Raw genomic sequence first — 16,998 nt, forward strand, 5'->3', positions numbered from 1 at the left:
GCCCCGGCGTAGAGTGAATTACAATAGTCGAGCCTTGAGCCAACAAGAGCGATCACAACCTGCTTACGTGCCTGTGGGGAAAGATAGTGGACGATTCTTTTCAGAGTCCTGATGACACCCCAGCAGGTGGCCACCGTCCTATTGACCTGGAGTTCCATGGAGAGCCCGGTGTCAAAGATGACGCCTAGGTTCCTAGCAGATTGTGTAGGAGTGGGGCAGATGCCTAAAGATGGGGGCCACCACTCACCTGACCACATGCCCTGGTCTTTGCCAAAGACCAGGACCTCTGTCTTGTCACCGTTCAACTTTAGGGAGTTGAAAATCATCCACTCTGCAACAAGTTGCATGCAGGACCTAAAGTTGGACGCAGTGACATTCACAGAGTGGGTCAGGGACACCATAATCTGCGTGTCGTCGGCATACGACACTACCTCATCCCCTGAGATCTTACTAGTCTTGCAAGGGGGCCACGTAGATATTAAACAGGGTCGGACTCAATGCCGACGCCTGTGGCACCCCGCATTGCAAAGACTTAGCAGGGGAGAGGTAATCTCCTAGCATTACACGCTGCTCTCGTTGATGTAGGAAAGAGCTCAGGAGACTGAGAGCCGGTCCTGCTACCCCTGCCTCCCTTAACCTAGATGTTAAAGTGCAGGGAGACAGGGTATCGAATGCTGCTGTAAGGTCCAGCAGTACAAGCACGGTGGTTTGACCCAGATCTACTTTCCGGCGGATATTATCCGTGACTTTAGTCAAAGCAGACTCCGTGCTATGAAGCTTTCTAAAGCTATGTTGGGACCCATCCAAAAACCCTGAAGCATCAAGGAAATTGGAAATATGAGAATTCAAGTGGGCCTCCAGCATCTTAGCAGGGGCCGGCAGAAGGGATATTGGTCTGAAGTTCTTCAATATGCCGGGATCCAGGGTAGACTTTTTAAGAAGAGGCTTTACAATAGCTCTCTTCCATGCTACCGGGAAAATACCTTGTTCCATGGCTCCATTCATTATTTCCAACATCGGAGGAAGAATGATGTCCCTACAGTCCTTTAGTATTTTCAAAGGAACCGGGTCCAGAGGAGAAGCTGATTTCGTTTTATCTAGGAGGAGATTGAGTCCCTCCAGGGAGAGCGCAGGGAAATGGTTAAGGGCCTGAGGAGTATCCACATCCCAAGATTCCAGAAGTTTAACTCGAGAGGAGTCCTCCTCACTCAAAGAGTTCCTCTGTGATTGTGTCACAGGTGTGTTGTGTGTCAGCAGAGGAATGTAGGGAAAAGAACTGCAGTGACCCTGAGCCACATAGGACGATTATGTGGTTCCTTTAATAGGATGCAGTTGGAATGTATCGAAATATCTGTGTGCAACAGTCTGAGATATGTCCTAGTGTTTGTGAACATGTTCTTGCATTGGGTTGAAGCTTACCCTATCAGGAGGAATTAAAGTCTCACAGTAGCTAAATTGTTGTTGAGGGTACTGATCCCCAGGTTCGATTTCCTGACTTCTCTGGAGTCAGACCGAGTAACTCATTTCAGTAATGAGGTCCTGACATTGATGTGTGCAGGATGTTTTGCCTCTTGTGTTGATGAATCTTATCAGTATTCTTGATTGGAGGACAGGACTGTCGGTGCACAAAATAATCATGGGGCGAGTAATGAGACTGCCAGCTGTACTTGCAAATGCGCTTGTCAACATTAAAGATGACATGACTCTTGATTATTACAAAGTACTGGATGACATGGTGTGTTCTGTATTAGGCCTGGGTGGTGAACTCCGCTCTCTGTTCACGGAGTATGTGGAGTTCCAAAAAAGAGTTTTTACCCTGCTCATGCTCGCCAACAGTTAGTTGGCGGCGGCGAACGTGGAAAATCCAATGCTAGACTCCATCCCAGCAAGATTTTTCAAAACGGGCGGCTGTGGATGGTCACTACTGCTCGCGTTGAGAAACCTCCCGTTCGAGTTTAGGAAGCAGCCGCTTGAGTAGAACTTCTACTCGAGCAACAGGAAGAAGCTGCTCCCTCTTGCACTGTGCAAGATGCAGTTCAAGCTGGGACAAACACCTGGCACTAAACATCAGTGCAAATGGTTGAAGGTAATACACTCCAACACTCGTGGAACTCCATGTAGCTTGCAGAGTTTTTTGTCACTTCACAGAGTTTCGTGTAGCGGAACACCGCAAACTCTGCCTGTGCCTATTCTGTATCCTTATTTATAGTTAACAAGGACCCCCTGAAAATATGGATATGGTAATTCCTAGGTCAGGGATAAACAACTTATGAAATGTAACAACCTAGGCAATTCAATACTTGGTGCTCATAAAAAAGTGACAAAGGAGAGAAAATTACTAATAAAGCAAAAAGTTAGTGACTTTGATTTTATTAACATGAGAGATAAAAAACACTAATAAAAAGTTGATTCTCAAATATCATTAATCAACTGCAAAGATTAATCAAACCAACATTACATGATATCACAATACAGTTAAAAATCACAATTAAAAAAAGGGGGGTGAAAAAAGAAGAGGGGTAAAATGTCATAAAGTTGTTCTCGATGCGCGTTTCGGCGACCAGCGCCTTCTTCTGGAGTAGCCACGAAATGTTGCTTTAGCAGTTATTCAAAGATGAAAGTTGTATATGTTGGATATGAAGGAAAGGCGGTTTAAAATTCTGAATGTTCTAAGTATGCTTCAATCAGGTGGAATTAATAACGGTAAAGCTTCTCATAGGGGAACCTATGTTGGTTTGACTAATCTTTGCAGTTGATTAATGATATTTGAGAATGGTGAACCAGGGGGGGTGATGATGCCAGCAAGGGCACGTCAAGCCACAGCAGCATGTCCTAACATTCATCCCCCTTTTTTTTCGACTTATCATTCTAGTAACTTCCCTTTTTTTGTAAAACTTTTTTTATTATTCTTCATTACCCTAAACCCCTATTTTCCCTGCAACCCATGCCAGAGATACTCTCTATTAAACTTTGAGTATTCTAATTTATATCCGAGTATTAATTTATTTAATTCCAATACTGCAAGTTTTACTACATTTATTTATGTACTATTTTTAATCTTTATTTATAAACGGCAGGGGATACTGTTATTTGTCTAGAACCACACTATGCATCAGTGTCCATTTGGCAAAATTTAGAGAGAATGATTTGGTTGGTTGATGTGTTTGCAGTTACATAAGTACGTACACTCTTGCAGTAAGCCAGGCTTTAGGGTATGCAGTGCTTCAAACTACTATGCATTATGCATGTAGTGGTGTAACCACCTTCACACTTGTGCTTTAGGCCTACAATTCCCTGGTCACTATCTATATTCTCCAGCAAACACAGTGTGACTGCTGTTGCAATTTCAAAATTAGTCTTTCAGTACCATGTAGTAATTCATTCACTAAAGTAAAAATCAACCAATTAAGAATTCACCCAGTGTCTTTAATTATATTAATGTAATCATTCAGTCAGTGAGCATGTACTCATGCAGTGAGTCAGGCTTTAGGGAATGGAGTGGTTCAAAGTGCTATGTATTATGCATGTGTGAGGTAATAACCTTCACATTTGTGCTTCAGGACTACAATTCCCCCCTGATTATACATACCAGGTGTCTTCAACTAGTAGCTCGGGAGCTACTGGTAGCTCACCAGCACTCTGAAAGTAGCTCTCAGAGGTGAAGCCAAACCAAGCCAATCTCAGAGATTCTGTGTATATTAAAGAAGGTAGTACTGCTCACTTCACTACCATTAAGAGTTACAGACAGCCAAACGAATGGCAGGGCTGTTGATAACACTCAAACACACACTGTGGTGGTGTATCAATTAATCAATTAGGGATTTATAGAGCACAGTACTCCCCTGTGAGGGTTTACAGGTGCTGGGGAAGTATGTGGGGGGGATTAGTGCAGATTTGGTGACTCGAAAAGCTAGGTCTTATGGCTCTTCCTGAATGCTTTCAGTGTGGTGGTTCATCTGATGCCGAGGTGCAGTTCATTCCAGGTCTTGGCCATGATGTAGGAGAAGGGTGTGCCTCCTGTCTGGTTCTGTGGATACAGAAGATTTCGGTCAAGGTCTGGTCCGCGGAGTGGAGGCTTCATTTGGGGGTGTAGAAGGAGATTGAGGTATTGGAGTCCGGTGTTGTGGAGGGCTTTATAGGTGTGTGTGAGCAGCTTGAAGGTCACTCTTTTTTCGACGGGAAGCAAGTGGAGTGCTCGTTTATGCTGGGTAATGTGGTCTTGTTGTGGGATGCTGAGAATGAGTCTGGCTGCGGTGTTCTAGACAGTCTTAAGTTTATGGAGTAGAAATTTGTTGATTCCGGCATAGAGGGTTTTCCCGTAGTCCAGCCTGCTGGTGATGAGTGCTTTGGTGATGGTCTTCCTTTATTCTGGGGCTGGGTCTATTTGAAGGTCTTGCCGAGTATGTGGAGGGTGTTGAAGCATGTGGAAGCTGTTGCGTTGGCCTATGGGTCTGTCACATGAAACATGTTTATCCACTCTAAGTTGGGGAGACTTACTGCTGTGGTAATATCATTTGTGGCACAATGCATGTAATGATTTGAATTGTACTTGATTAGAAGTATTTCATATTGATAAACGTTTTCCTAGCATTCTGCTGATTACTCCACCTGGAATTTTTGGGTGGTTACTACTGATAATTGTGCTTTGGATGGTCATAGTGTAATGTTAATACATACCCCCAGCACAACCCCTACACTTCACAAACACCACTACACTACCCTAAACCCTAATACACTACCCCCAGCATGAAGTTCATAATTTAGAAATTCCAGAGGAATAAGATCCTTTCTCCGTTTAATTGCATCAGGGTAAAAAGGAGCACTGCATTGCATATCGATGAATTTTCCAAGTTACAAACATGATAAAAGGCAGAGTTATAAAAATACAAATTATTTGATAGAAAAGGGGGTCTCAAAATCGATTTTCTGATGTCCCTGTAAAAATTACAGAAGAGTATAAAGTGCAAAGTGCTCTGAGAGCATGTACCGTCACATGGGCACTTAGGTACATCTCAACTCCACTTTCCCATCTCTGGGAATGCTACTTGAAAGTGGAGTGTACCCAACCTTGATCGCGTCAGGTAGAATCTGTGATGTACATTTCTTGTAAAAATTACATATGGTTGTATACCAAAGAGAAGTGGTCCTTCACAGTATGATTTAATACCTGATATTATACTAAGTTCGGTTAACCTCTTAGTTTCTCTGCATTTCAGGAATCTCCTCTTAAACTCAATCTTACCATAAATCTGTATGCTCACAGGGTCTTTAAAGTGGGTTACCATATTTCACTCAGCCATAAGGCTACAAATGTAATGCAGCCATTGTATGTTCCTATGGTGGTCCAATGTGAGGCAATCTAAAATTATTTCTTTAGTGAAGTGAGATTCTTCTTTAGTGAAGATTCGGTGCCACAGTATAAGGGCCGCTACACTAATCAAGTCGCTTATACACGGTGTATCCAGCTCCTTATGCACTATATAGGTCGATGTTGAATTAGGCACAGATAAAACCCGTCTCAGGAATTTATTCTCGAGAATTTGTAATGGGGAAATATCTGCCATACCCCATACTGCACCTCCATAGCATACCCCCGTAATGCATTTGCTCCCATATAGTTGATGTCATCAGTGATGTTATCAGTGATGTCACTAACCACGTCATGAATGATGTAATATATATACGTAAAGCTGCGTATGAAGGGGCAGTATTTAAAAGGAAAAGAATAGTCATGCAGGGTAACTTTTTGTCTCCTTGTAAATATGGAGGAGCCACCTGTGCAACCAGTACGTCACAAAAAGTGACGTATTGGTGGCGCAGAGAGCTTGCAAACCTGCCGTGGAATTTTTTTCATATCTTCTAATTTTTTTCTTTTATTGTACGCTACAATACACAGCATACATTGTAGGAGAAAAATGCCTACACTGATTGTTTTTGTGCAGGAAGGTGTGTCTTCCTGCACAAAAACAAACTCCACTCGAAACAGATATTGTTGCACCATGGTGCAAGGGTGCATGTATTACCACATGGCTGCTGTTTAAGCAGGAGTGCAGAGGGAAGGACAGACTTCCAACATATATATGTACATATGTTGCATCTCTGTCCTTCGGAAGTAGCTCAGCACACTGTAGCTAAAGAGCTTACAGTGCCATGGTACTGCACTTTCTTATAGTTCTGCAGTTATACATTCACCATATATGACAAATGCATTCTTTACTCAATTATGCAGTATGTATACATTTATGTAAACTTTCACACACTAGCATATACATTTATCTCTTTCTTTAACCAGCGTGGTTAGTTCTGAAAATTACTTTTTTTTAATACTTTTATATATTTTTTTTATTTTAAGAACGTTTTATTTGTTTTTTTTAGAAAGAAAAAAAAGTCAACAGGACGAAGAAAACCATGAACTTTGAGGGAATACAAAAAAAACTACCATTGATGGTTATCAATTGCTCTGCAAACTAGGTCTGCTGATTGCTCCCCATAACAAATTAAACGATTGCACTTCACGCAGTGCATTCTAACTTTTATGAATTGGGGACGTATGTTTCGTTGTGATGTTGAAGGTGATGCTGCAGAGGTACTTGGTATTGCCAGTGGTGGAGGTACATTTTGGCGCAGTCTTCTACATTCTTCGTGAGCATAGTTGACAAGATGCATGGATTGGAGGTGCTTGCGCATACTAGCAGTGCTACAGGAGTATTTCTTGTTTGGATCTCCTCTGGACAATACTGCCTGGCAAATCTTGCATGTTACTTTGGTGGCATTACATTTCTTTTGCCCCTCTGAAAAAGTAAAGCATTTCCATATGATGGATGTGTATCTTTTGGGAGGGTGAGATTCTGGTACAAATTGTTGAGTAACAAAATCATAAGAATCAGATGTTTCTTGCAGTGGTGTAGCCATTTTTTAATCCAAAAAAGTAGTTCAGGTTTCCAATAAACAAAAAGTGACGTTCTTTTCAGGATAGGTCTTCTTGTAAGAAAGGTCTAAGAAGAGTAATTGAAATGGGTGGGTTTCAATAGTTAGAACAGTAAGTGTTATAAACGAATGAAATCTTTTTTTTTGGTCACATGGGATCGTGTTGGGTGCGTACACGCAGCACGCATCTAGGACGACTTCTCCAAATTGCATTAAAAAGTAATAAAAGTTTATTAAAATGAAAAGAATAATATTTTTTCCCCTTAATATTTTTATTAAATACATATATATATATATCTTTTTTTATATCGAAAAGCTTCGCGGAAGTCGCGCGTTCACCGAATTGAGCACATACATGACGTCAGGCGGAAATGCGCGTGAGTGGTGTGGCATGATACGTATATGTTGCGTATGCGCTTGAAGTCACATACGGGTCGCATAGCAATCACGCATGAAAATATGTACCCATCGCACAACCTACGTGCATCCTAAAGAAAAATTGTAAAATGACGGCTACGTTCTGTGCAGCAATCGAGAGAGGTTAGCTTTGGGTGCGGGACTGCTCCAAAAATTGTAAAAAAAAATATTTTAAAAAATATATATATATTACATTTTTTAAAGACGATATATATTAAAAATGTGTAATGTAATCTTAAAAATAAGATATCTAAAAATGAATATATTCAAAATACATTTGTAATTAGTATCAAAGAAATAAATATAACAATTAATAGATTTAAAAATTGTTATTGAACAAATCTTTCAAAATCACTGAAAATAACCTTGGCTTTCAGGCAGGTTATACTTTGGAATTATCATTTAAAAAACCTTCGAAATGCACTGAAAAAAACATAGGTTTCAAGAAGGTTATAGTTAGGATTTATCATTTAAAAAACCATCGAAATTCACTGAAAAAACCATAGGTTATAGTTAGGAATTATCATTTAAAAAACCTTAGAAATTCACTGAAAAAACCATAGGTTTTAGGGGTATTATAGTTAGCTGGACATTTCACTCATACAAAACCATTGAAATTCATCCGTCATAGTTAGTTGTGCTAACTGTAACTCTCGCGTCCACAATCCACTGGTGATGATGTCACATATTATATCATTCATGACATGGTCAGTGACATCACTGATGACATCACCGATGACATCTCAAATGACATCACTGATGACATCACTGATGATATCATCCACATGACAATCAGATACACTTCATCATACACTTCTATAATCTTTCATCACTCACTGTAAAATACAGAGTACCATATTTGAATCCATTGACACATCAATACAAGTATCTAAAAATCCACTCAGTCATTGCTAGATCTACACAAACATGTAATCAATTTCCTATATATTCACTCATACATGCTGTAAATTATCAATAGAACACTATCAAATATACTTATACACCAATATTGACATTACACACCAGCACACATCCTATTTACTTATGCAGTCATCCTACTCACATATGCAAACAATGGATCATACTTATATTTACTCAGCTACACACTTATACAAACACCACTTCATTTATTCATATAGATAGTATCTCATACTTAGTGTGTTATAAAATCACTATTACAAGTAAACAGTTATCCATCCAGACACTCATGCAATCACTGAGTCTTATGTATGCTTGCAATAAGGATATGTGGTGGTAGTGTTTCTCTAACAGAGAAAACGTCCGCACATTCGGGTAATACAGTTCTCAAAGCACGTATACGTGTAATGTAGATTGTATACAATTATTTATATGAGGTGCACTGTTGTCCTGTTATACACCCACCACCAGGGGTGTCAAACTAGCAAGAATTGCTAATATCAAGAACCAAAGAGAAAAACAGGTCTATCAAGCACTCTCAAAATTATGTAGTATTCCAAATGATTATTATTGTCATTCACAAGTTCTGAGGTTAGAGTTCATTTGCAGAAAGTGGACTTTCAAAATACGGATCCAGACCAGATGTTAGACTTCAAATTCTTTATTTCATATACATTAAAGGTATTTCCAGCTTGTACTGCCGACACATGTTTCGTCTCTTGGAGACTTTTTCAAGGCAAAGGGAATTACGCAGTGGTGTTGATAAAACACGAGTCTTGATTCCCAGTGTAGATGTGAAAGAACTCTAGAGTCACACAAGCAATATGAGTCTGAATAAAAAGTTTTCAAAGGGACGCGATCCTTACAATCTTGGTCACTTGATCCTATTAATATAGAGCATAAAACGACGTCCAAGTTAGCGTTCAATAGCTAGGGTAGTAGACTTAATAAATTCAAACGTCTTGCTGCGTGGAGGTGGGTTTGTTATTCCTTAGTTCGTAGAGGGACCATGATAAGTCACCACTATAGCGCATCGTAACGGGAGAAACCTCCACTGCTGTGTATACTTATTTATATACAACAAATGTCACATACACTGCCGTTTATTATTCTAGTTTGTTGGACATGTACCATTGAGAGATATATTGCTCATCAGCAAATCTATATAAAAAATTCAATCACCCAAACATCTATTATATGTTTTCTTAACGTCCTATACCTACTGAATCAACTATTGAATCATCTTTGGGCAGTCACACATCCCCCACCGAACCACACTACATTCACTCTCCCGTACAAATAATCAGTTAACTAATCAATAACTAATATACACTTTCACGTAGCTAGTAACCAAATGGTGCAGCAGTTTACAGAACAACTGAGAAAATAATACAGATATTCACACACTTTAGTCACTATCCAATATATTTAGTGAGACACTATAAATTAGTCAAGTAAACAGTCAATCACACTGCTACTAAATCCTCCATCCAGACACTTATACATCCACTCATTCTTCAATGCAGATTGCTATATATATATATAATACAAATTGACATATGGAACCAAACCACATTCACTGGATGATGTCATCAGTGATGTCATTTGAGATGTCATTAGTGATGTCATCAGTGATGTCACTGACCATGTCATGAATGATGTAATATGTGACATCATCGCCAGTGGATTGCGGGTGCGAGAGTTACAGTTAGTACAACAACTAACTATAACAGAGGAATTTCAAGGGTTTTGTATGATTGAAATATCCAGCTAACTATAACACCCCTAAAATCTATGCTTTTTTCAATGAATATATATATATGTGTGTGTGTGTATGCGTGTGTTTGTGTGTGTACCTGACACCATATACACTGTGTACCTTAACTTTATTAACCTAAAGTGAAGCTTTAAAAATGCATTACTGAGGTGTAGTCACCGTAGAAACTAGAGATTTATATACACATGTGTACTGATGTTTAGCTTAACATGAAGATTTGTAGATCTCAGTCACATTGACACTTGTATTTCAAGACATACTGCATTTATTAAAAGTATATTCAACATGTAATCATGAATTCATTTATTCATGCTTTACATATATCCTGACATTATGGGGGTCATTATGATTGCGGATTTTCCGCATCCTCGGGGCCGGCGGAAGCCACCGCCGGCCCCGAGGATGCGGAAAATCCGCAGCGGACTGACCAAAGACCCACCGCCAGATTAGGATGGCTGGTGGGTCCTGGTTTCCGGCCGCAGCTTTTCCGCCGCGGTCGGATTACAACCGCGGCGGAAAAGCTCTAATATGGTGACGGTGTCTTCCAGACACCGTCCACCATATTAGGATGGCCAGTAAAGTATGCTTTTCCGCGGCAGGTTTTCCGCCGCGGAAAAGCATACGGAACTTCACTGCGGCGGCCCGCTGCGGGCCCCCTAGGTGAAGGGGGGGTGGGGGGCGCACATGGGGGGTACCTATGGTACCCCCCTGCATTTGCATGCAGAAAGCGGCAGGCACCGCGCGGTGCCTGCCTCTTTCTGCATGCAAATGTAATGCGTGCATTTTTAACATTGCCGCGGGTGCAGCTTGAAGCTGCACCCGCGGCAATGTTAAAAATAGAGGATGTGACCGCCAGGGTGGCGGTCACATCCTAATTGCACAGGAGGGAACTCCGCATGCCATGCGGAGGTTCCCTCCTGCTCTGGGGTCGCGGACGGACGCAAGTCCGTCCGCGATCCTAATCGACCCCTAAGTGTGCACATTTATTTGTGTATACAAAGTGCACATTGCAAATGTTTAACTAACGTTAGCTTGACTAGGCCTTTAATTCTTAACATGAAATGTATTATTCCTTGCTCTGCATGTTCTTATTCTTTGCAGGTGCGTTTTCACGATTTCACAGCTAGAGAAAGGAGTATTGTGTATGAGAGATTGTGAGTCCGGAGACGATACATTTTGGCAAGAATGGAATGATTCAATTAGCGGAAGAAACTTCTAATTCATTGCATATCAGGAACAAGGGTTCCCCATGCTAACTTGGTCATTTGAGCTCTGTGGGATGGGAAAACCAATGGATGTTTCAGATGCACACTGTGAGAAGGAGAAAGGATTAGGGTTTCTGGTGGCAGGTTAGGAGATATGGATACTCTTGAACTTTCTGTTTTTTGTTAATGTTGACACTGTTCGATATGTAGCTCCATGTTAAACATGGATTTCCCTGTCCAGAAGACTTTTACTGGAGTCTTCACTATGCTAACAACTTCCTTCCATTATTCCTAAATTCTTTGAGACCCAGTAGCCTAAACCATTCTCATACAAGCTTACAGCCTGGATTAGATGACCCTTACATTTGTTCATGTTTAGAAAAGAAGATCAGAGTTTCCTAAAGGAATGCCAATTCATTGTTCTTAGTATCTGTATTGCTGTGACTGTATTCTTTGAATGCTTTACACTACTGAGACTGAACCTATTCCAGCATTTCAGCTTGCCGGTTATGATTCTGTATCTTTATAATGTGATCTGGATATGCACCTATTTTGGTTTGATTACTAAATTGTAATTAACGTACTAAACGTTAAAGACCAGAAACCTGAGGGTAGAGGCTGATTGAATCCGCACACAACAAATGAATACTGTGTCTGATTATTAGATAGTGCATGAAACCAGGGAGTACTCCCCTCTATAATCCCTAAAAAATATAGGAACAAGTCCTACAACAACACTCAATGCAATGAGTTTCAGCACTATATACATTAATCTTGACGTAGCATATCAGTATTCAATAACAATAGAGCATAAAGAAAACGTCCAGTTCCAGGGTGTATGTTTCTTAGCGAAATTTTATTTTTTATTTTTCACAAGTAGATTTTCTTTACATTCCACATATCATAGCCAACGCGTTTCGTCTCCAAAGAGACTTCTTCAGGGCTATTAGAAAAATACACATACATATAATTTTTTTATTTAAAAAAAAATTAGCTTAAACTCATCAAAGAATGAGACATACATATATTGCTGAAAATGTATGTTACCTACCGATTCCATGTCCTCTTTGTGTGGCCAAATGGGCTACACGGAAAGTTACATTTTAAATTTGTTGTTAACTCCCTTGACTCTCAGTCAACTAAAGGAACCATCGGCTGAAGAGTGACCTCCACTTCAATCCACACCCTCAACGGGAAAGCTAAAACCTGATAGGTTCTCAATTCACAATTGAAAACAGGACATGGGATAGCTGTGAGCTGCCATAGTTCTCCTTAGCCCACAGCATCTTGTGGAGATTCAAAACCTGAACAATAGACAGCTGCCCTGGCATCATATTTTCTTGGCGATGGGTCAGTGTTTCAAATTTGATGTTTGTAATAATGCCTTCCAATGGAATCCATACATGTCAAGTTCTTTTAAGGTACCTACACTAAATGAAACATGTAATATTAAAGAAACATAATAATCCAGAAAAGCTGTCATAGAGTCATACCCTGCACCCAGACTCTGTGTCCCAATACCTGTTGAACACAGGCTCCACTCATGCCCTGCACTCAGATACATGGTATGTCCATTGGAAACACATTGTTTGAAATGGGTGGGCCAGATTTAAAAACTTAAACCTACACTTTTGTTTAGGTTTAGTCTTTTTTGGTATTCACAAACAAATGATTTAACAGTAAGTTTACGATTGTGGAGACTCTGCAGTTGGGGTGGAGAACTCTGCACATAACAAGATAGGCCCGTCCTATCTTTTTTGTGCAGAGTTCTCATCTCCGACTGTGGTCTCTCCAGTCATAACCTTACTATTAAATTGTTGTTTGCGAATACTGAAAAAGTGTAAGTTTACCTTTGTGAATCGGGCCCGAGTTTTGCACTGGAAGCCGCTGCACTCCTGTATGATGTCTGTGCAACAGGCTCTGGGTTCACAATATGACATCAATTTGGGAGAACTTAGAAGTGATTTAATGTACAGTGTATGCTCTTCAAACTAGTGAGTCATACAGAATGAAATAGACTATTATATTGCTTCATATATAGTCCTTTTTTAATTGCCCACTAGTGTAATCTACGTCAAAAAAAAATTACATTGGGTCACTAGTGGAAAGATTGCTTTAATTTTTAAAGACACTGATTTTAAAAGTAAATGATGCACTAACAGAGACTGTTGCTAGATGTCTGTGTACTCCAATATGAGCAGCTTTTAAAGAGTTATTCATGTAAATGTGATTTTTCTATTCTGATTTTGATATTTTGGGATAACAGTGAAAAGTTTGAGACTTACCTTGGCTGCATGGACTACAGAGCCATACCCAGTAGAAAACCCACAGCCAATCAGACAAACCCTATCAAGAGGGGCAGCATCATCAATGTTTGCGACAGAGTCCTCATGCACAACAGTGTACTCAGAAAACGTGCTAGTGCTGGAGAAGTTGTGAACTAGTTTCCCCTTGCAGGTAAACCTGGTGGTGCCATCAGCCATCAGTCCAGATAATGTTGCCATGCTGTTAAAGAGACACAGACTTATAATTATGATCATTTGTATCTAATAATCCTTATTTTGCCTATATGCTTTTAAAGCTCATGGGCATAAAAACACGAACATACTCATTCTTTAGACAATAGTTGCTCTTCGGATTTATGCAATTCTTGCACTTTCCACACTGAGGCATACACAGAGTAACAACCTTGTTGCCTGCAACAGAATAAAACATAGTTAATATGTATTTGGTTACCCAGCACATTGCATTGAATTTGTTAATACATTCAAATGTTACAAATGTAATGTCTATACCAGGCGTCTCCAACAAGTAGCTTGTGAGCTACTGCAGCTCTCCATCGACCTCTGAGTAGCTCACCTGTGTGCAGCCCAGCTTAATAAATTAGAAAGCTTTTTCTTGCTTGAATTATTATACATATAAAAAAACATGTAGATCATACAACACTAATAATATTAGTAGCTCTCAATACATTTTATTGAACATAAGTAGCTCTCAGTTTTGCAATGTGACAGAATGTATTATCAAATGAATGTTACTGTGTTTCACCGAAGGATATCTAGATGCATAATCATGAAAGCGAACTAAGTGAGTACTAAGTGACAACCTGTTTTTGCGGAACAACGCACAGAAGCAGTGGAAAAGGTAATGACAGCCTCCTTATCACAAACAGCCACAGATATGGGAGTACAAGATTTTCAAGCAATCCCCCAACGACATTTTCTAAGACCTACATTAGAAACACCTAATAATTTGAACCAGGGTAAATTAAGCTTCTGCATAACAAATAAGGAAGTTAATTTACCAAATCAAGCGGATGGTAAAGAACCAAGGATACGTTCTCCTAAGCCTAGTGATGAACTTCATCAAATTATCTGGACACCGGAGTATAAAACCCAGGGTTGTCATCACATTCTAAATAGGAGTAACATCCTGAAACTCATGGCTGAAATCAAGGTACTAAGAGATATTAAAACCACTGATCTTGAACAAGTTCAATTTCTAAGAGAGACAAAGGATGAAACCAACGAACAAACACTGACCACTTGGAAAACTCCTGGGATAGTGCAATTGATTCTAGGCAGATCGGATTTATTTCTAACATGGGGCATACAAGTTTCTCGGCCCAGTATCCCACGCTAACCTTTCCCTCTAAAGAAACCTAGAAGTCAGCTACTCACCAGGAAACCGGATAAATTTGATGGTGAAAAGCCAGTTTACTCAATTCTATATAACGCTAAAGGCAGAGGTGACACAGCTCCTATTCAGGAAGGAAGGGAAGCTGATAGAGGCGGGGAGTCAATATCAACAATGGATTACTGGAAATGGCTTCCCAGCATGCTAAATGATAAGCGGAAGAACTGACCGAATAGAGACAAGGTGAACTATGCAGTACATGACGGTATACATGTACTATCATGGAACATTGCAGGTGCTAAAAGATTGTTAGAGGACGGTCAAACCTTAGATGAATGGGCCAACTGCGATATAATCGCCTTGCAAGAAACATGGTTGCAAGAAGACATCCCGTTAGCTGGCTTCACCCATTATACTGTTGCTGCAGAAAAATGTAAAAACTATGGTCGAGCCATAGGAGGCCTCATAGTCTATGTGTCAACAGCCTTAAAAATTATTTCTGAACAGCTTAAATCTCCTGACTCAAGCATTCAATTAATTAAATTTTCAGATCTCAAAGTTATTAATAATCAAACGACAATCCTGATTAATTACTGCACTCAACCGAAACTGGGAGTCAAAAAGATAAAAACATGCTCTACTATGTAAAGTGATAATGGGCTTCCGTAGCACAGAGCCATCCTGGAATATCATAGTAACTGGTGATTTTAATTCCAATCTGATATTTTCACAGGAGGAAGATGAAATATTAACAGCAGATAATATGGATTGGTGTGTTCCCCAACAGGCACAAGGCGGGGTGAGGAGTCGAAAGGATGGATTAGGTATCCAACTAGTAACAGATCTTGAGTATCAAGGCATGTGAGTCCTGAATGGCAGGACTGAGGAAGATCGACTGCCCAAAAAAACTTATTATGGCCCGCATGCCCACTCAACATTGGACTTCACAATCATAAGCCTCTCGTTAATCTCTTCTCTAATCAGTTTTTATATTGATTATACACCCCAGAGTGATCATGCTATGCAACATATTAAATTCAACTTCTGCAAGGAAAGATTCCAACCTTCATACATACTAGAGGGCCAAGTAGGTACAATCAATCAAAAACGTATTAACTGGACAAACACAAACAAAACTGAGTGGTTTCTGACAATAGAGGAGACGCTGGAAGAACTTGGAAACGTCCCAATGAATAAGATACAAACATGGTCTTTCTTCTTGAAGAAATTAAAGACAAAAATGAAATGACCAGATATTATGACTAAGAGAGCTGGCCCAAATAGCAAATTGCCGAAAGAGTTGCAAGATCTAAGAAGGGGCCTGCGAAGAACCCCAAAAAAGCTGTGGTCGAACGACAAAGATGGGTGTCAATTGGATACATTTCTTTCTCAAAGGAAAATATACAAAAAGAAGGTCTGGGAGTTCAAAAAAGGAGAAATGAGTTTTTGGACCAAATTGCTTTTCAGCACTAAGCATCCGTATTCAAATACATTTTGGAAAATAATAAATCAATTAACTAGACCTAAAAATATACTTGCATCGAATGTGCAGGAAACAGAATGGGTTACTTTCCTCTCGTCAAAATTTAAATCAAAATTATTAACAATCACAGGGAACCAACACACTTTGAAATATTCTAACAAAACGATAATTGAAGAAGAATGTTGCAGTCCAAGTCAAACTTCAACCCCAGCTGCAACGTATTGTACCTATTCTGTAGAGGAGATAATAAAAATAATTAAAAAGGGCAAAAGTAATGGGGCCCCGGGGCCGAATGGAATTCGGCAAGCCGTATATAAACATGCACCTGAATACTGGAGTATACATTTTGAAAAACTCTTTGCAGACTTACAATCTGGTTCCGGCTGGCAAGGCTCTATAATCATGCCCATATTTAAAGGCGGAGAAAGTCTAACCCACTCAATTACCGATTAATCGAACTGCAGGACGTTGAAGCTAAATATTTCGCTTCGCTACTTTTAAAAGATTTAGTTAACTGGTCAGGAGAAAGCGAACTGATTTCTATTAATCAAACTGGGTTCAGAGAAGGGATTGGAACTACCTCGAATATTTTATCTATTACCATGGTTGCTGAAAGATGTCAGCGTACTAAACAG

At 39.8% G+C, this 16,998-nt stretch overlaps 1 protein-coding gene across 1 annotated transcript in view; it reads right to left on the minus strand.

Annotated features, from left to right (window-relative positions):
• The window catches only part of LOC147727486 (alcohol dehydrogenase 1-like), a 384,718-nt gene that overhangs the window by 162,619 nt on the left and 205,101 nt on the right, over nucleotides 1-16,998 (minus strand). Inside the window, exons 4-5 of the mRNA XM_086963637.1 lie at nucleotides 13,853-13,940; nucleotides 13,530-13,749 (exon numbers count right to left, since the gene is read on the minus strand). Of these exons, the coding sequence (XP_086819763.1) occupies nucleotides 13,530-13,749; nucleotides 13,853-13,940 (308 nt within the window). The remainder of the gene's footprint in view (nucleotides 1-13,529; nucleotides 13,750-13,852; nucleotides 13,941-16,998) is intronic.

This window comes from Lissotriton vulgaris, chromosome 3_1, assembly GCF_964263255.1.
Source record: "Lissotriton vulgaris chromosome 3_1, aLisVul1.2, whole genome shotgun sequence".
NCBI lineage: Eukaryota > Metazoa > Chordata > Amphibia > Caudata > Salamandridae > Lissotriton > Lissotriton vulgaris.